General features: G+C 45.7%; 1 protein-coding gene across 1 annotated transcript in view; it reads right to left on the minus strand.

Moving 5' to 3' along the window:
- ARIH2 (ariadne RBR E3 ubiquitin protein ligase 2) overlaps window positions 1–21,515 on the minus strand; it is an 87,043-nt gene that overhangs the window by 19,134 nt on the left and 46,394 nt on the right. Inside the window, exons 3-9 of the mRNA XM_089656617.1 lie at window positions 18,870–18,937; window positions 15,306–15,369; window positions 10,846–10,993; window positions 9,342–9,463; window positions 9,116–9,225; window positions 2,446–2,563; window positions 1,957–2,007 (exon numbers count right to left, since the gene is read on the minus strand). Of these exons, the coding sequence (XP_089512743.1) occupies window positions 1,957–2,007; window positions 2,446–2,563; window positions 9,116–9,225; window positions 9,342–9,463; window positions 10,846–10,993; window positions 15,306–15,369; window positions 18,870–18,937 (681 nt within the window). The remainder of the gene's footprint in view (window positions 1–1,956; window positions 2,008–2,445; window positions 2,564–9,115; window positions 9,226–9,341; window positions 9,464–10,845; window positions 10,994–15,305; window positions 15,370–18,869; window positions 18,938–21,515) is intronic.

Here is a 21,515-nt window from a genome sequence, read left to right on the forward strand (position 1 = left end):
GTCCATGGAAGTAAGAAAATGACATAGGGCCTGTGGTCAGCGGGAAGAATAGTGCCCCGTCATTGGTGTCAGTGGGAAGAATAGTGCCCCGTTGTCGGTGTCAGTGGGAAGAATAGTGCCCCATTGTCGGAGTCAGTAAGAAGAATAGTGCTCAGTCGTCGGAGTCAGTAAGAAGAATAGTGCTCAGTCGTCAGTGTCAGTAAGAAGAATAGTGCCCTGTCATTGGTGTCAGTGGGAAGAATAGTGCCCCCTTGTTGGTGTCAGTGGGAGGAATAGTGCCCCATCCTTGGTATCAGTGGGAGGAATAGTGCTCCATCTTTGATGTCAGTGGAAGGAATAGTGCCCCATCATTGGTATCAGTGGGAGGAATAGTACCCCATCATTGGTGTCAGTGGGAGGAATAGTGCCCCATCCTTGGTATCAGTGGGAGGAATAGTGCCCCATCCTTGGTATCAGTGGGAGGAATAGTGCCCCATCATTGGTATCAGTGGGAGGAATAGTGCCCCATCATTGGTATCAGTGGGAGGAATAGTGTACCATCATTGGTATCAGTGGGAGGAATAGTGTACCATCATTGGTATCAGTGGGAGGAATAGTGTTCCATCTTTGATGTCAGTGGGAGGAACAGCTTACCAACATTTACATCAGTGGTATTGTTGGTGTCAAAGGAAGGAATATGGCCCCTTTGTTGTCGTTAATGAGAAGAATTATGCAACACTGTTGGTATTGGTTGAAAGAATGGTCCCAGGAGGAGGAAATAACGCCTCGTATCTATGAGAGGATTAGTGCTCTGAGGGCTGGATAAGGGCAAGCAATGGGGTGCATCCGGCTCTTGGCCACAGCTTGGAGACCACTGGTGTAGGTCAGGGGTGGGCAACTGTGGCCCTCCAGCTGTTGTAAAACTACAAGTCCTATGAGGCATTGCAAAACTGACAGTTACAAGCATGACTCCCAAAGGCAGATGCATGATGGGACTTGTAGTTCACCAACAGCTGGAGGGCCACAGTTGCCCACCCCTGGTCTAGGTGATGATGGTCATCAGGACAGAGAAAGTAGAACTTGCAAATTTGCTCAGAAATGGGCTTTAAAGTTGTAGTTTATTCTGAACATATTTTGTGTCCTTCCTGGTTCCTTCCTCCACCTCTCCACTATAATAAAATATTTTATTTTCCATGCAGACCTTATTTTAGATCCAGTGAATGGAGTTCTGTGCATCTCTAAGCAATGCAGGCAGATTGTGGCTGGTCAGAGAAGACAGCAAAGTGCTGTGCATAGCTCCTTGAAAATATCACAGCACCCTGCTTCAGTACTCCTCTCAAGAGCCCTCAGCCCTGATGCAAATATCAAAATGCCTTGCTGGGGGAAGGGGGGATGTCAGTCCGGAGTGGGCATTCCTAGGCAGGCTGTATTTGTATGCAGAGTGGCCTATGTAACATCCACATGTGATGCTGCACCTCCATGATTGAAACAACGGATATCCAATGAATGAAAAGAGTAGACTGTGGACAGTAAGGCAGGTGAAGAAAGGCCTTGGTGTCGCTGGACATTTACCAGCCACAAAGGCAGGGTCCTTCTGACTTGCTGCAGCAAATTCAGTACAGAAGAGTTCCATCATAATCCTTCTCCACATTCACCCATAAAGTTTAGACTGGAGTATTATATGTTTAATTACAAATTACTTGAAAAAGGGAACATCAAAATATTTTCCATAGCAACCGACACCAGGCTGACATCAGGAATATGGATGGATGCTACAGGCAACAATTATGGCTTCATTCAGTTTTTACACACGGGGCCGACGTTGAGAAGATCTCATAATTACTATGGTCATTTTTTAGCTTACCTAAGCAGCTGATAAATAAAAACAATTTTCACTGGAATATCTTCAATTAAAAACAGAATGTCAAGTCAATCAGTTAACACGATGAATCCTTGCTTTACATATGTAATACTCACCATGTGATTGCAACCTCCATTTTTTTCAATACAAATATTGCACTTGGGACACTGGCGGTGGAAAAGAAAAAAACAAAAAGTTACATACATCGCTAACATCACTTCAGGACACGCTCTACATACAAGACAACTCACATTGCTTGGAAGCTTAAAGCCCAACTCTTGGAGTTGCATGTAAAGTAAACCTTTCATGAGAGAATTTCGAAGGCTGCTATTGCAGACCTCCTTTTAAAAATGGTAGCCCCCCAGTTGTTACATTGAATTACTATCAATAACACTTTCTAAATCATGGACCAAAAGTCCTTATCTACATACATGACCCAAGTCAAAGCACTGAAGCCAGGAGGATGGCATTTTCAGGAGAGGTCATCAATAGCAGTGTCAAAGCACTAGGTAGATTAGTCAAGATGATCAATCACAGTCACAGCCTAAAAACACTACAAAACCATATCAACTGTCTAAAATCGGAATACTCCTAACGTGTCTTACATCTTTAGTGTGAGCACTGATGTAGTTTGCAGTTTCTGAGTCATCCGCACACTTTGTCAGCCATTTCCGGATGGTAGCGCAATCTGTGGGAGCGTGATACATTTGGCGGCAGCGGAAGCTGGGAAAACAAAAAATACTCTGATGGGTTAAAGTGATACTAAACTCATGACACTAAATTAACTATACAAGATCTCCCACAGTACATAAAAAAATGGTAATGAGTTTATTTTAGTGATTTAGATAATGCATTTATGTTTCCACATGCTTTTATGGGTGGTGGTGTCTCCATCAATAAAGATATGACATTCCACCCATTGTGTACTTTTTAAGTTACTGGGCATAGAGGAGGGAGGGAGGAACTGGGCTGTCATTTGAGATCTGAACACGCCCTAATGTGTGATTATTTCAAAGTCTTGTGACCTGAAGAGCTCCAGTCATACAGCAAATGCTCTCTCTAGCAATATACACAAAACAGAGCATGTGCAGACTTGTCACTGCTACTCTGTATCATTGGCAGATTGATTGGGGACAATATAAGAAGGGGAGGAACAGAGGATAGCAGGATCAACCAGCCTGTGTGCTGAGCAGGATTAACCACTAAGGTTGCAGAGGGAGTATAACAAGGATGCTCTACTGCGGAGGTCGGCAACCCATCGATTGCGGTCTACTTGTCGACCTGTCGACCATGGGCAGCTGACAGGTAGACCGCGAACAGGTCCCTTCCCCCCAGCCTCCTCCGCTGCTGCACATTCTCAGTGCACAGCGGAGAGTGTAAGACAGCAGGGCTCTGGACGGAGGGCAGGAGGGGGAGCTGACCAAATTAACTTTTCATATTAAACCACAGGTGATTGGCTGCTAAGACCGACCTAGCAACCAACCACCTGCGGGTTAATATGAAAAGTTCATTTGTCCAGGTAATCCTCCTGCCCTCCATCCTGAGCCCTCCTTGCCTTCCTCTCTCTGCTGTGCACGGAGGATGCCAGCAGTGGTGGAGGAGGCTGGGGAAAAGGGGGCAGAAGACATTGCTGGGTGGGGGGGAAGGGGGCCAGATGTCACTGCTATGGGGGAAAGGGGGGCCAGAGGACACTACTGGGCGGAGGGGTTGACGTGCAGAGGACACTACGGGCAGGGCCACCCCCATAGCACTGTCCTCTACCGCCCTTCATACCCCCCCCCCCACAGTAGTGTCCCCTGCCCCCCCTTTCCCCCATAGCAGTGACCTCTGGCCCTCTCCCCCCCCCCCCCAGCAGTGTCCTTCCCCCACCCTTCCCTCCCATGGACAGGTATTTTAAAAATCTGAACTCCCAGCAAGTGGCTGGGGATTTGGATCCCCCCCCCCCCCCCCGATGCCATAAGGCAGCTGCCTAGGCAGCCTTATGCTGGCGCCCAGCATACGGCTGCGTAGGCCGCCGGCTTAGGACACAGCGGGGTAGCCGGGGGGCAGAAAAATCCCAGTCCCCAGCCACTTGCTGGGAGTTCAGATTTTTAAAATAAGTACCTTCCAACGTTCCCCTATATTGTCCCCCTGGAGCAGCTGAAGGCTAGCATCTCCTCCTCTCCCTCCTACCAGAGTACAGCTGCTGTAGGAGGAAAATCCAGGGGACCTCCCCTGCTGCCCCTACTGTCCTTGTTTTTTTCTGCTGCCTGGCCCCTCCCCCAAGTGCTCCCCTTTCAACAGGGCTCCTAAAGAAATTGTGAAAAATATTATGTATAGTATGTATGGCCGGCCTTAGTGTCACTAAAGATCCTTCAAGCGAATTTCGACCCATGTATGGCTGGCCTTCGTGTCACTAAAGATCCTTTAAGCGAATTTCGACCCATGTATGGCCGGCCTTAGTGTCACTAAAGATCCTTCAAGCGAATTTCGACCCATGTATGGCCGGCCTTAGTGTCACTAAAGATCCTTCAAGCAAATTGCGACCCATGTATGGCTGGCCTTAGTGTCACTAAAGATCCTTCAAGCGAACTGCGACCCATGTATGGCCGGCCTTAGTGTCACTAAAGATCCTTCAAGCGAACTGCGACCCATGTATGGCCGGCCTTAGTGTCACTAAAGATCCTTCAAGCGAATTGCGACCCATGTATGGCCGGCCTTAGTGTCACTAAAGATCCTTCAAGCAAATTGCGACCCATGTATGGCTGGCCTTAGTGTCACTAAAGATCCTTCAAGCGAACTGCGACCCATGTATGGCCGGCCTTAGTGTCACTAAAGATCCTTCAAGCGAACTGCGACCCATGTATGGCCGGCCTTAGTGTCACTAAAGATCCTTCAAGCGAATTGCGACCCATGTATGGCTGGCCTTAGTGTCACTAAAGATCCTTCAAGCGAACTGCGACCCATGTATGGCCGGCCTTAGTGTCACTAAAGATCCTTCAAGCGAACTGCGACCCATGTATGGCCGGCCTTAGTGTCACTAAAGATCCTTCAAGCGAATTGCGACCCATGTATGGCCGGCCTTAGTGTCACTAAAGATCCTTCAAGCAAATTGCGACCCATGTATGGCTGGCCTTAGTGTCACTAAAGATCCTTCAAGCGAACTGCGACCCATGTATGGCCGGCCTTAGTGTCACTAAAGATCCTTCAAGCGAATTGCGACCCATGTATGGCCGGCCTTAGTGTCACTAAAGATCCTTCAAGCGAATTGCGACCCATGTATGGCTGGCCTTAGTGTCACTAAAGATCCTTCAAGCGAACTGCGACCCATGTATGGCCGGCCTTAGTGTCACTAAAGATCCTTCAAGCGAATTGCGACCCATGTATGGCCGGCCTTAGTGTCACTAAAGATCCTTCAAGCAAATTGCGACCCATGTATGGCTGGCCTTAGTGTCACTAAAGATCCTTCAAGCGAACTGCGACCCATGTATGGCCGGCCTTAGTGTCACTAAAGATCCTTCAAGCGAATTGCGACCCATGTATGGCTGGCCTTAGTGTCACTAAAGATCCTTCAAGCGAATTGCGACCCATGTATGGCTGGCCTTAGTGTCACTAAAGATCCTTCAAGCGAACTGCGACCCATGTATGGCCGGCCTTAGTGTCACTAAAGATCCTTCAAGCGAACTGCGACCCATGTATGGCCGGCCTTAGTGTCACTAAAGATCCTTCAAGCGAATTGCGACCCATGTATGGCCGGCCTTAGTGTCACTAAAGATCCTTCAAGCAAATTGCGACCCATGTATGGCTGGCCTTAGTGTCACTAAAGATCCTTCAAGCGAACTGCGACCCATGTATGGCCGGCCTTAGTGTCACTAAAGATCCTTCAAGCGAATTGCGACCCATGTATGGCCGGTCTTAGTGTCACTTTAAAGATCCTTCAAGAATTAGTCTAACATAGCTGTGGCGAAGAAAAAAACGAAATTTAACAGACCAGATGATGGTGTCACTTACAGTGGTACAGCAAGTTAAGTTGGGCTTGTGATATGACTGTTTATGTGCTGCTGCGGGAAGAAGCAAACTGGAGGTCCGCTCTGTAAAGGCCTGATTCTGTTAAAATAGAAAAGCTAAAAATTGACTTTTTTGGGAGAAGGGATCCTATTTTTTGGGGTTAGAGCCAAGGAAAAATATGCAGCGTGTTTGTGTTCCGCTCTCAGACAGGTCACATGGACTTGGCACTTTTACTGCTGAACAGGCACGGCAGGTCAGCAAGTCTGGGAATGACACCAATATGTAAAACTAGGATTGACCTACACAAATCCTCCAAGCACAGCAAGCACCGCTCTGCATGAAGAAACCACTCTGCTGTAGCCACTATAATGGCCAATTTATAATCTAGAAAAGTCAATAAAGCTATTGGGGGAAAAAAAAAATAAAAAATTTATGACATGAATAAAACATTGATGTCTGTTAACCACTTCCTGACCCACTCACAGTAAATCTACTGTGAGTGGGTGGCAAGTGCAGGCACCTCAGCATCGCGGTCCTGTGCGCAACCCCTGCCGATCTGTGCTGTGATTGGATACAGCACAAGTTAGCCAGTTACAGCCAATGATTTTGGTTGTATACCAGCTGATTGGCTGTGGCCAATCACAGAACATACACAGAGGACTCTGTACACAGAACAGCATTCTGGCTGTTCCTACTCCTTAAAAAAAAAGGGAGGGAAAAAAAAGGGAGAAAAAAAAACAGGAGAAAAAAAAACGGGAGAAAAAAACGGAGAAAAAAAAAAAACAGGGAGAAAAAAAAAAAAAAAACAGGGAGAAAAAAAAAAAAAAAACAGGGAGAAAAAAAAAAAACCGGGAGAAAAAAAAAATCAGGGAGAAAAAAAAAAAAAAAACAGGGAGAAAAAAAAAAAAAAAACAGGGAGAAAAAAAAAAAAAAAACAGGGAGAAAAAAAAAAAACCGGGAGAAAAAAAAAATCAGGGAGAAAAAAAAAAAAAGAAGAAGCCAGATCTGTGAATAAAAAGCAGCACATATTACACTTATTATTTATTTCATATTTTACACACACACACACACACATATATATATATAAATACATACATATATATACACATACATACATATATACACATACATACATACATATATATACATATATTTTGTACATTCACATCAGTCCCTAACCCTCAAGGGGCACTTGTTTGGGCACACAGTTTATCCCAGTATCATTAGTACAGTGTACACTATTATATCTGACCACTGTGTATTAGTGTCATTAGCAACATCAGTGTCAGGAAGTGTTCCTCCCAGCCAGTGTCCGTTAGTACCAGATTACCCACCACACTATCATAAGTCGCTCAATACTGTCATTACAAGTATAGCGTCTATAGCTGCATACATTCCAGCATATATTTCATAGTTTATAGATGCTATAACTTTCATACAAACCAATTAATTTACAATATTTGGGATTTTCTTTACCAAAAGACATGTAGCACAATACATATTGGCCTACATTTATGAAAAAAATTTAACTTTTTATTGGATTGGTTTCAAAACGGAAAGCAGAAATTAGTTTATCAAAATGTTTAGTCTTTTTTCATTTATATAATAAATAAAAAACTTGGTGGTGATCAATTACCATCAAAAGAAAGATCTTTTTGAAAAAAAAAATTATATAAATTTCATTTGAGTACAGTGTTGCATGACCAAGCAATTGCCAGTTAAAGTAGTGCAGTACTGAATAGAAAAAAAAAATGCCCTGGTTGTGAATCTTCTGGAGGACAAGTGGTTACAAAAACTGTAGCTGCTGACTTTTAAAAAAATGGACACTTACCTGTCCCTCGATCCCACGGTGTCCTCCCCACAGCCCGTTTCACCGTCCGCCCAGTGTTCTCGGCGCCGGCATCTTCACTGTGGGCACCCGGCTACGGCAGCTTGTGGCTTCACAGCCGGTTGCTCACTGCGCATGCGCGACAAGTGCTGCGCTTTGTGAATGGCCCCGTAGTCTTCTGGGACCTTTCACATGTCCCAGAAGACTACAGGGAGTGAAGGGGGGGGGGGGGGGAAGACAACTTTCGCTTCCAATAGCCGCGGCTTTCGCAGCAGAAAAGGGAGCGTGTATCTGTCAATTTCGGGTACCTGCTCACCCCCCAAAAGTGCCAATCCTTAACAGCGAGCGGGGGACCAGTCCTTAAACCGGAACTTCCCCTTTTGGGTGGAGCTCCGCTTTAACCAATCTTATTCTAATCTGTCCTAAACCATATAAGGGGGAATCCGGTCTATTACTACACTTGACACAGACAGTTTCTCTTTTGAAACTACAGAGTTACAGAGACCACTAGAGTCAATATGGAGCAATCGGTACTAATCGGTAGTTCAATAAGCATCATTTGTGTGGGTAAAAAAATGAAGACCGATCAAATGCTAAATTAGAATACAGAAGACTGTATTAGGCCCCATGTACACGGGACACTTGTGAACGATGGAAACTGACTGCAGGAAAACGTAGGTTAAAAACCGTCTGTTTAGCCGCGTCTGCATACCGCGTTTACGTTTAGAAGCGTTGTTTTAAAAATAACTACAGGAGACCTTCCCAAACGCCCAGAATGCACTGAAAAGTGGTAAATTGTTAACTATTTCAGACTGTTTCAGAGAAATACAGAGAGTAGAAGCAGAGACAGCAGTATGTGTTGAGATTAGCTTAGGTGTGAGTTGCTCATTAACATTTCTTTTGTTTCCAAGGGTGGGAAAGGTGTCTGGTGGAGGGAGTCATTAAGGCCACCTGGCAGGGGGTCTTCATGAGGAATTTGAGGTATGAATGGTAATTAACATATCTTTTGTTTCCAAGGGTGGGAGAGGTCTGAGGTGTGAATTGGTCATTACAATGTGTGACAAGCTTGGTGGGAACATCCTGTGTTCAGTGTTTTGTCCATCTGAGTACCTTGAAAATGCTTTGCATGCATTTTTCATGATGAAAAAAGGCTCTGGACAGCATCAGGAACTGGAAGAGTAGAAAAAAAAATTTTCAGATGTAAACGCTTATAAACGCGATTTGCCGCGTTTACAAGCGTTTTGAGTTTGAAACGTTGATAAAATCAACTGCTGAACGCAAGTTTTCTGCGTTCAAAAAAACGACTGTAAACTCAAATGCCTGTAAACGTCTGTGTACATGGACACATAGGAAAACATTAGGGAGAGTTCAGGGGCTGCTGAGAAAAAACGCGTGAGTTTATCAGCTGCAGTGTACATGAGCCCTTAGAGATTGACCTGTGCTGGGATACTGCCACTTACCAGAAGACCTCGCTGCACCTGTTGCACTGCACTCGCCGAGCCTTTGGCTCCTGAACCTGTATGACCATAGGACAGTCTGCACCGGGGCAAAGCTGTAACTGGTAGTGGCTCTGTGGGAGAAAGAAAAATGAGTGCTTAGTGTTGAATCTATGAAGTAGAAAACGCACATAAAAGCAAAAGCTATTGGGAGAAGGCGAGAGATGGGGGGGGGGGGGGGGGGGGATACCTCCACATAGTCCCTGAAGAGATAACGCTTATATTTGTCTTTTAGCTCCTCATTAGGCAGTAAAGGAAACACAAAATCTTCTGGCGTTCGGAGCAAGCAGTCTTGGGCCATGCAGGAAATCCCTAGGAGCAAACAAGCAGAAAAAACAATTAGGAAACTAAAAGCTGACAAAACCACCCAACCAGCTTAAAGTAGAACTCTAGGCAAAACGTTATTTTCATTTTGGATAGGGAATCATTATAACCCGTTAGATTTTTTTTTTTTTGCCATCTTTGGTCTATTGTGGAGATTTCTCTTCACTTCCTGTCTATAGCCAAACAGGAAGTGAGAGGAAATCCCTGCAACTTAACGGAATTTCTTAGGGACCCCCCTCCCCGGGTCACCAGAACTAGTATCCCTATAGGAAGATTTGCCCTCAATTACTTTTCTGGGGAAAACCCAGAATTTGAGATTTTCTTTCACTGTCAATAAATATGGAAAACCGGATAAATAGAGAGGCTGAATCTCCCTAACAGGGGCACAGACAGCAATAAAAATTGATAGGGGTTCTAATTCTTCTTCACACTGTTTTGTCTTTAGTTATGCTTTAACCACTTGTTGACCGCTATAGCCAAATGACAGCTACAGTGCGATCGTTCAGTTCTGGGAGGGCGTCATACGATGTCCTCCCAGAACTGCGCCCCAAGCCGGGCGCACCCAGCGCTCTCTGTAACTGCTTTGACACAGCTGATCACATGACATGGTAAAGGGCCAAGCACATCGGCCTTTTAACACGTGTTCAGTTGTGTCCAATCAGCTGATCACAATGTAAACATACTTGCTGGTTATCGGCAGTACTTTCCTCGCGCTGTCACAGCATGAGGAAAGTACTGCCGATAACCGTCAAGTGTGAAAGGAGACATCTACACTAATAATCAGGGCACGGATTATCAGTTCAGCCCTAAAAGTGCCCATATGTGTCTGTCAGTGCCGCCCATCAGTGCCCATCATAGCCGCCCATCAGTGCCCATCATAGCTGCCCATCAGTGCCCATCATTGCCGCCCATCAGTGCCCATCATTGCTGCCCATCAGTGCCCATCATTGCTGCCCATCAGTGCCCATCATTGCTGCCCATCAGTGCCAACTATCAGTGCCAACTATCAGTGCCCCCTATCAGTGCTGCCTCATCAACTAACATCAGTGAAGGAAAAAAATTACCTGCATGCAAAATTTTACAACCAAAATATTTTTTTCCCTTCAAAATTTAGTCTTTTTCTTTGTTTGGTAAAAAAAAAAAAAAAAAAAAAAAAAAAAAAAAAAAAAACAAAACACCCAATGGGGATTAAATACCACCAAAAGAAAGCTCTATTTGCGTGAAACAAATGATAAAAATTTCATATGGGTACAGTGTTGCATACCCACGCAATTGTCAAAGTGCGACATCACTGAAAGCTGAAAATTGGCCTGGGCAGGAAGGGAGTAAAAGTGGCCAGTAGGCGAGGGGTTAAAGATTAGTGTACTTACCCACACCGGCCCCGTCCTTCACCAGAACTGTGCAGTGCTGCTCCCAACAGCTGCGGCAGAATGGATGCTGACAGGCCAAGGACAGCAGGTTCTCCTTCCGGACAAACTGCATGCACACCGCGCAGTGATGGGAGGAATGTGCCATTACCTGGGAACACAGAACTCTCTCAGCACTGCAGTCTTAGCATTTCACCATTACACATCGCAATCTAGGACACCACAGCGGTTTTGAGACCGTTTTATTACGAATATATATTTTTATATACACCGGACAAGATAAGAGGTCCTTCAGGGTATCAATGTAACGTTTTATTCAAAATATAAAGCACGGATACATCTGTAGACAACACTAGTGCCTTAATAGATATTAAAGTGTTCATTTATTTATCTTTTATAAATATATTATATTTCTGCAGCACACCCCCCTCAGCAGGTCCCCAAACAAGGGGCCAGTTTACTGTCCTTCATACTTACTATGGGGAGCCAGCACTGTGTCAGCGGGAGGAACAGCGCCCCCGTCGGCGGCGCCGGCGGGAGGAACAGCGCCCCCGTCGGCGGCGCCGGAGGAACAGCGCCCCCGTCGGCGGCGCCGGAGGAACAGCGCCCCCGTCGGCGGCGCCGGAGGAACAGCGCCCCCGGCGTCGGCGCGGCGGGAGGAACAGCGCCCCCGGCGTCGGCGCGGCGGGAGGAGCAGCGCCCCCGGCGTCGGCGGAACAGCGCCCCCGGCGTCGGCGGGAGGAACAGCGCCCCCGGCGTCGGCGGGAGGAACAGCGCCCCCGGCGTCGGCGGGAGGAACAGCGCCCCCGGCGTCGGCGGGAGGAACAGCGCCCCCGGCGTCGGCGGGAGGAACAGCGCCCCCGGCGTCGGCGGGAGGAACAGCGCCCCCGGCGTCGGCGGGAGGAACAGCGCCCCCGGCGTCGGCGGGAGGAACAGCGCCCCCGGCGTCAACGGGAGGAACAGCGCCCCCGTCGTCGGCGTCAACGGGAGGAACAGCGCCCCCGTCGTCGGCGTCAACGGGAGGAACAGCGCCCCCGTCGTCGGCGTCAACGGGAGGAACAGCGCCCCCGTCGTCGGCGTCAACGGGAGGAACAGCGCCCCCGTCGTCAACGGGAGGAACAGCGCCCCCGTCGTCAACGGGAGGAACAGCGCCCCCGTCGTCAACGGGAGGAACAGCGCCCCCGTCGTCAACGGGAGGAACAGCGCCCCCATCGTCAACGGGAGGAACAGCGCCCCCGTCGTCAACGGGAGGAACAGCGCCCCCGTCGTCAACGGGAGGAACAGCGCCCCCGTCGTCAACGGGAGGAACAGCGCCCCCGTCGTCAACGGGAGGAACAGCGCCCCCGTCGTCGGCGTCAACGGGAGGAACAGCGCCCCGTCGCTGGCGTCAGTGGGAGGTAGAGCGCCCCGTCGCTGGCGTCAGTGGGAGGTAGAGCGCCCCCATCATTGGTGTCAGTGGGAGGTAGTGCGCCCCCATCATTGGTGTCAGTGGGAGGTAGTGCGCCCCCATCATTGGTGTCAGTGGGAGGTAGAGCGCCCTGTCGCTGGCGTCAGTGGGAGGTAGAGCGCCCCCATCATTGGTGTCAGTGGGAGGTAGTGCGCCCCCATCATTGGTGTCAGTGGGAGGTAGAGCGCCCTGTCGCTGGCGTCAGTGGGAGGTAGAGCGCCCCATGGTTGCTGACAACAGATGGAATTATGCTTCATCACTGAGGTGTGTATGAAGAATAGTTCCTTGCATTAGTAGGAGACATTGTGCTCCAATGGCCGCATCCAGGGACCACTGCTTTAAGACTGTTTCTCTGAACGAAACCTCAAACTAAACTATCAAATAAGGGAGGAGTCACTGCTCTGATGGCTCAGTAAGCTTTATAAACTATCGGATTTGTCTCGAAGTCGACACTATGGTGGAGATTTACTACAAATGGAGCACTCAGAATCTGGTACAGCTGTGCATGGTAGCCAATCAGCTTCTATCTTCAGCTCGTTCAATTAAACTTTGGCAATAAAATCTAGAAGCCGATTGGTTTCTATGCAGAACTGCACCAAATATTGAAGTAAATCTCCCCTATTCATCACATGTGAAAAAGGCTACAGTGCCATCCACTGTCTGGATGGAAGACTAAGCAATATCAATATATACAATATTGCAAATTTACCTGACCAAACACATTTTTTTTGTCTGGACCATAAGAGCTAAATTGTATCCTGTATGGTGTTCCCACCACACTTTCTCTTTAAATGTTAACTAGGTGGATGAGTAAGTGCAATACAAACAGAACATACCATGAAAATCCGCATAAGCAGACCATGTCCAAACAGTCAGTAGATCCAGAGGGTCAGGCAGCAGAGAGTGCATGTTGATCCATCTCCCGAACCGGAATAAGAAAACAACTACTGCAAAAGTGACTGCAGAGCTCAATCTCAGTCTTCACGGAACTTACTCTTCACAGGATTGAGATTGAGCTCTGCAGTCACTTTTGCAGCAGTTGTCTCATCACACAGCGGAAGCAAAAGAATGTTACATCACTTCTACTTTCAACGCAAAACGTGTCGTCACTGTCACACCTGCAAATCATGTAGGGTTTCCATTTTTTGTCTAACCCCGAATATATACAGAAAACCATCTTTCTTTGTATGTATAAGCAGATCAGGTAAGATACTTCCGTAACTGAAAAGCAATGAATGCTTCACAGCGCAGCAAAGTGTGTGAGATTCTGTCTTGTGATACTACACACTAATAGCTGCTCAGGTTTTCTGTATATTAAAGGCTTAGCTGAGCTTTTCAGAAGAACAAAAATGAAAAGATGAACACCGTACACCGCTCCCAACCTCCCCAAGTCCCCTCTGTACTTACCTCCATGGGTGCTGATCTGTCAGTGCGCATGCAGCCGGTATAGCAGTCCAGGGATTAATGCCGGCCAGACGTTTCGAAAATCGGCCAATTTTTCATGCGAAAGATTAATCAGTCGATTTTTGCACTGTTATTGGGTTAATTCGTCGGCCGGTTTTCGCGTTTTTTTCCACTTTTGGATTATCGGTCATGTTTGAAAATTCATGGAAAATTACCGTTTTTCGTGTCAATGATGGTCAATCATACAACCGTTTTTACAAAAAAATATGAGCCTTGAGGGTCTGAAAGGTCAAAAATGACAATTTCCTGTCATGATTTTTATGACGGACGATTTTCGTAATAATTGGTGGTTACGCTGGTTTAACGAACGACCGATGTTTTGTTTATAGGACGAAAAAACCCCGGTTTTCGAACCGTCTATGGCCTGCATTAGACATAATCACTTCTTCCTCCTCTACTTTTGATGGAGCTTCCAGGATGGATCAGAGGGACTTTGAATGGTCAAAGCAGTCAAGTGTCAGTGCTGACCGCTTTGACAAATCGGAATCACTCAAATCTATAACGGAAGCCCCACAACAAGAAGGGAATGAAGAGCAGGGAATTAAAATCCCTGGACAGCTACACTGGCTGTGTGAGACAGATCACCCATGGAAGTACAGTGGGGACTGGAGGTGGGGGGTTTGGGAATGGGGGGTACGGAGGGGAAGGTCTAGAGTGCTAGTTCACCTTTTCATTTTTACTGAAATTTACTAAAAAAAACTGGATCGCTCAGAATCTGGTGCAGCTGTGCATTGCAGCCAATCAGCTTCTAACTTCAGCTTGTTGAATTAAGCTTTGACAATAAAACCTGGAAGCTGATTGGTTTCTATGCTTCACCAAGATTTTGCACTCTCCAGTTTTACCAAATAAACCTTTATCCTAGGTTCACATCTGTGCGAGTGGTGCCGCTGCGGATCCGCACGAAAATCTGCGTGGCCGCACTCCCTGCACAGAGAAATGCGGACCTGCGGGCGGGTGCCATTAGTTCTAATGGCATGCCGCCCGCACTGGAAAATGCAACCGTACTGGGAACCTCAGCTGTGTTTTCCACAGAAGTGCAGGGACTTCTTCCCTGCGTGTCACAGGGCACGGGAGTCCATTCAAAGGAATGCGCTCTGGTGCCCAAGCAAAACGCGACCCGCACGGCCACATAGATGTGAACCTAGGGTGAATGCTTGGTATGGCTTTAAAGGACCTCAGTGCCCAGCATGGGGCATTTCGGGGCTTCCAGCTCTTCCAATGGGTCCCCAGTACAGCTGCGGTTTCCAAATAAGTGCAGGGACTTCTTTTCCCTGTGTGTCATGGGCATGGGAGTCCATTCACATGAATGGGCTCTCGTGCCCGTGCAAAACGCGGCCTGCATGGCCGCATAGATGTGAACCGGGGGTTAAGTATTTAGTATAACTCTGAAGTGTATCTGCCTATACATCCAGCTGTGAAACACGCCCTACATTCCATCAAAATGAATTCACAATAAAGCTAAAGGCCACCCGTGGTGAACCTGCAGCTGAAGCAACAGCCGGGCTCGCTGCAGAAAACATGAGACACCAAGATGTGTGCACAGAGCACTCACATGTTTAGACGATGATGGCTGAACCCTGGCATCAACCAACAACTGCGCAGAATTCATTTTATGCCTACAATGAAGAAAAAAAAAACAATGGAGTCATTGACAAGTATACAATGTACGTCTTCTGCAATGCGTGAACATCTCCCCAAGATCTGTCTTTTTTAATAACATTGTGAGTAAAGAAAATGGTTTGGAGCTGACAACCAGGGTAGATAAAAATCAATGATTTTTTAAAAAAAAAAAAAAAAAAAAAAAAAAAAAAAAAATCGGATTTTCTTTATTTAAATCGGATTTTTTTTATTTAAATCAGATTTTTTTAAATAAAATGCTTTTTTAGGAAAATATATTACCATCCAAAGGTTATTCCATCATGAAATAAAGATTTGTTTTTTAATTATGTAGAATAAGGCTGTATATGTTTAATTTTTTTGGTAAATAAATCCCATGAATCCATTCACAATGTCACGCTCTTCCAGAGGTGTTTGTAAGATTATTGGGCAGTTTCTCTGCCTACAAGATATTATCACAGATGATCGGTTTACTTTTGCAGTTCTCAAAACTGAATTTGACTCAGCGGAGATCACATGCCTCTTCACAGCAAAAATGTTATAACATGAACAGAGTTAAGAAAAAGACCTTCATCCTAACTTCTACAAACCTATGAATACAGAATCAACCCCTTCACTGCTAAGTTTCAAGAAGTTCAGTGAATAGAATAGAAACAATATTTTTCTGATTGTTTGGAGTGGAATAGATCTGCACAAGAAGAAAGTGAAACTAAGTGTGAGGGGGAGGGGCTGACAGTCTACGTTTCTTACAATATATATATTTTGTTTAGCCAAATTAGTTACCAAACATGGATGTTTAAGCAAATCACATATGCTGGAATGTTATTGTTTCAGATGAATAAATCTATTTAAATTGTTATTATTAAGGGAATGATTATTTTTCTCCTTCCTAAGTACAACAGAAAAGTTGTCCAAATATGAATGATTAACCTATTAAACTGGGGATAAAAAAACTAATATGAAAAGTTGTTATTCTAAAAATCTTCATCTACTTGTATATTAAAGTTATACCAGCAAGAATTAGTCTTTATGTAGAAAACTAGGATTTACATCAAGCCTTACTGACTAGTGATTTACATCAAATCCACCCTGCTGACAACACAATGCATTTGCTGCTCTGAAATCCCAAGCAGTGTTTTCAGCCCTGCCTGGACTACAGAACACTTCTTCTTGCAATAAATACCATGGTGACAATAGGCAAAATCTAACCAATGGTCAAAGTGCTGTGGAAGAGGTTAGAAAAGGATCTTTAACCCCTTTGTGCCGGAGGGTAAAAACAAATCTTAATGCCTAAGCACAATTTTGCAACTTTGACCTGTGTTAGTAAAACCGTACATATCATCACAACTACTTTATGCATCCAGGTAGATTATACCGTGTTTTTTTTTTAGGACAAATTGGGCTTTCATTTGGTGGTAAATGGCAATGGATATCTCCTGATTTTTTTTTTTTATTATTATTACTAAAGGAAAACGGTCCCAAAATAATGAAAAAAACAAAAAACAAAAACACTTTTTAAAATGTAGCTGTATATTTACTGCTACTGCCATAACCTACCACCAAAGAACAACCCAAAATAATTTTTCCTGCTCCTGTCGATCGCAGCGATACCACGTGTGTATGTTAGTAGTTGTTTGTACCCGTAGTACAGCTCAGAAATAATAGTGCGCAATTTGCTTTTTTTTTTTTTTTTTTTTAATCCTGCCATGGACACCAATTTAAAAAAACAAAAAAAAAACAAACCTGACCCTGACCTTTGACTCAAACAATAACCCTGGCACCAGGGGCGGACTGACAACTCATGGGGCCCCCGGGCCATAGGGGATCATGGGGCCCGTGTCATTGCCCAAACTCAAAAAAACCTATGAAAAGGTACCAGGGGCATCTCATGGGGCCCCCTACTGACCCCGGGCCCTCGGGCAGTGCCCGAGTTTCCAAATGGTCATTCCGCCCCTGCCTGACACTGACCTAGATCAAACCTTGTTCTAGCCATTTTTGTATTATTTTTATTTATTTCTACACACACTTTTTATTCTTCTCTCTGAAAGGACAGAGAGCTACAATGTATAATATAAAGATACAATGTATAATATAATGATACAATGTATCTCACTACTCCATTCGGAGAGAAAAAAAGGGGGGCAGGCTTCACAGTGACTGATCACTGTGATAGCCAATCAGAGGCTATCACAGTGATCAGGTAACCCGATTCGATTGTTAGAACGGGACTCGGGGCTCTCAGTGACACCCCAGTCTTTGTGCTAGGAGTGTGCCGCGCGGCGTGCTCCCAGCAGAAAGACAGGTTCGCAAAAAAGCGAAGTCCGCTGAGGCCGCTCATTTGTGTGGGGTTGGCGGGTTAATCTTTAACACCATTTACCTGTACTGCTGCCAGGGCTTTTTTCAGCTGGACCGAGGGGGAACGCAGTTCTGGCACTTCCAGCACTGAATTAATTTCATAGCAAGGGGTGCTGGGGTGTGTTGGAAGGTTTATTGATGCTTGCTGCTGGGAGATCTATTGTTACTGGAGGGGATTTATTTTTGCATGTCAGTCTATTGTTGCTGGTGGGGAACTATGGTTGCTGGAGGTCAACTGTTGGTGGAAGAGATCTACTATTGAAGGAGGGGGTTTTATTCACGCCGGCGGCCGGGGAGTCTACACACGCCCGCGGCCCGGGGAGTCTACACACGCCCGCGGCCCGGGGAGTCTACACACGCCCGCGGCCCGGGGAGTCTACACACGCCCGCGGCCCGGGGAGTCTACACACGCCCGCGGCCCGGGGAGTCTACACACGCCCGCGGCCCGGGGAGTCTACACACGCCCGCGGCCGGGGAGTCTACACACGCCCGCGGCCGGGGAGTCTACTCACGCCGGCTGCTGGGAAATCTGATGTTGCTGCTGGGGGTCTACTGTTGCTGGGCTGTTATTTTGGTACAGGGGTCCATTGTTGCTAGGGGAATCTACTGTTGCTGTGGGGGTCTATGGCGGCTGGCTGTGGTGGATTTAACTGCTTTTCTTGTTATTATTAACAAATTCTACACAAATTACTTAGTGCCACAAAATATTTGGCTCTGTATTCTCTAAAAGGAGAGATACTGGGAGGGGGGGGGGGGGAACCAAGGGATGGTGCTCAGAGGTGAGTAGAGAGGAAGAGACAAGGAGGGGGTTCCAGAACCTATTCTCTGAGGGGAAAAAAAAAAAAAAGACCTGACTGCTGCATTGCAATACCAAGCATTGTGGTAAGGCAGCCAATTTATTTTGAAGGTATTATAATATTACAGAAGCTCAGCAGTGTACCATCGGGTGTTGACATCAGGAAGAAGCTTCTCCCTTAATCTACTTTAAAAAGGAATAGAATTCATGAAAATCGATGTAGCTGCACCTGGTAAAAGCGATGATTAAATTTCAGATGGCGCTAGCCTGCAGGGTCATCGTGTACATGAATTGCAATGGATAAGAGCAGAGTGATTCCAATGTTGTTGAAGAGGAAGAGATACTTACCGTTCTATAATTTCTGAGACTTGCCAATGAAAGTGAACTAGGATGAGTTTTGCCACAGAATGAGAGACCTGCAGAACAGAAGAAGTTAGAATGTTAGTAGAACGCATACATAGACACGCCTTTGTTTTCATTTCTATTGCAGAGGTGGAGTCACTTTACGTTTGCTGCAATAACAATTAACTTTGGTGAGATACTGGCCAAGGGTTCTGCACAGCTACAGGAAAGCAGATGTCTTATACAGGTGAAACTTGAAAAATTAGAATATGGTGCAAACGTTCATTTATTTCAGTGCAGCAACTTAAAAGGTAAAACGAATATATGAGATAGACTCATTACATGCAAAGCAAGATAGTTCAAGCCGTGATTTGTCATCATTGTGATGAATATGGCATTTGAAGCCCATGTCCGGGATCCGTCAGTGTGCGGTGGCTCTTGATGCACTGACTCCAGCCTCAGTCCACTCCTTGTGAAAGTCCCCAACACTTTTGAATGGCCTTTTCCTGACAATCCTCTCCAGGCTGCGGTCATCCCTGCTGCTTGTGCACCTTTTTCTTCCACACTTTTCCCTTCCACATAACTTTCTATTAATGTGCTTTGATACAGCACTTTGGGAACATCCAACTTCTTTTGCAATTATCTTTTGAGGCTTTCCCTCCTTATGGAGGGTGTCAATGATGGTTTTCTGCACAACTGTCAGGTCAGCAGTCTTTCACATGATTATGATTCCTACTGAACCAGACTGAGAGACCATTTAAAGGCTCAGGAACCCTTTGCAGGTGTTATGGCTTCATTAGCGGATTAGAGTGGGACACTTTGAGCCGAGAATATTCCACCTTTTCACAATATTCTCATTTTCTGAGATTGTGGATTTGGGGTTTTCATGGGCTGTAAGCCATAATCATCACAATGATGACAAATCACGGCTTGAACTATCTTGCTTTGCATGTAATGAGTCTATCTCATATATTAGTTTCACCTTTTAAGTTGCTGCACTGAAATAAATGAACTTTTGCACCATATTCTAATTTTTCGAGTTTCACCTGTATTAGAACATGTCAGCCCCGTTGCCGATGCTGCCACCAATGTTCCAGCATGACCGATAAAAATAAATCTGCAGATCCGTGAAAAACGGCCGACGGGCTGGCCCCAATAACGGCGTGAAAATCGGCTGAGTTTTCGTGCAGACGGAAAATTGGCCTATAAACGACCCGTCTATGGCCTGCATAAGGCTACTTTCACATGGATCTGTACGCATAGGTGCTTTTGCAGGACATGTGACTCAACAAAAAAGAAAAAAAAAAAGAAAAATGCAGCAAGCAGGACCCGCAATGGATCAGTGTGGAGTTCCATAAGAATAAATGGTCATGTTTTTATTCTGTGTGGTTTTTTTTTTTATTTAAACACAAAAAGGGGAAGAAAAATGGATCAATGTGAAAGCAGCCTAAGGCTAGGCTCACATCTATGCAGGTTGCGGATGATGCATTTTTGGCATTTTTGATGAGTTTTGGTTTTTATTATTTTTTGGCTAATAGGTGTGACAGTTCTGTTCATGTAGTGCTACTTTGATGCAAAGTTACAAGCAAAGTCCAGAATTTATAAGGAATGTCTGAGCTTTCAGAAAAAAGGGGGCAGAGAGCTGAAATTATGATCTTCAGAGCTTAGTGAGGAGAGCTCAGAGAGCTGATTGGAAGAACAGAGCTGAGGCTGTCAATCACAGGCTATGTATTTTATATAGGGCGCGCATGTTAGAGCCCAACCTCTGTAGCTGTAGGATAAAGGTGCCAGATAGATATCAGGGATGGATGGATGGGAGCAGTAACACTGAGGCAGCTCTTCTTAGAGTGGAAGCAAGGCTCTAATGCAGTAAACATTGTTTTTTATGTCAATCACAGGCTGTAGGCTGGAGCTTCCTCCCCTGTCACCTTTTTTCTCTTGGTGTCAGGAAAGCTTGTCAGAATTGACTCATGCAGATAGAGGAAGGAGGCAGCGGACAAAAATGACACTTAGTGCTCTGGAATGAGACAAGTACACACTATAGAGTGGTATGCTTTGTTCTGAGATTTACAATAACTTTATGTATTTTCTTTGAAATACAACATGACTGTCACCCCTCCCTTCTAAAATATTGAACCTTCTATATCATTCATTTGAACAAGCCATCTCTAAAATTAGACTGGAATAAAAGTGGAAACTAAAGCTCCATTTTATGTCCTGCATTCTTGTTTTACGTAAACTATAAACGGAATTTCACTTTAAATTTCCATTTTGCTGATCAGCCGATACTGCACTGGGCAGCAAAAGCAGGAAGAGTAAAGGAAAATTCAATTCCTGAGGTTAAAAAATGGCAGCCACTTCAGGAACCCTGCCCAAGTAATCAATATGGATCCCAGGTTCTACGTGACCTCATAAAAGGTATCGAGTATTAGGTTCTCTGAGAGACGGTGTGTCTAGTTACAAGCGCAGGGTCACTGCCAGATAACTCCGGGCTGCAAATAAAGACAAGGAGAGGTCTGCGGGAAAACCACAAGAGTAGAGAGACGGTGATACAGACGGTCAATGTTTACATGCCATGTATTGTGGAAAGCCTTGTGGCAGAACTGACAGACCACCGCTCTCCGCCTGACCAGACCACCGCTCTCCGCCTGA

This window comes from Staurois parvus, unplaced genomic scaffold, assembly GCF_062004578.1.
Source record: "Staurois parvus isolate SC_StPar_1 unplaced genomic scaffold, SC_StPar_1.0 ptg000920l, whole genome shotgun sequence".
In the NCBI taxonomy this organism is placed as follows: Eukaryota; Metazoa; Chordata; class Amphibia; order Anura; family Ranidae; genus Staurois; species Staurois parvus.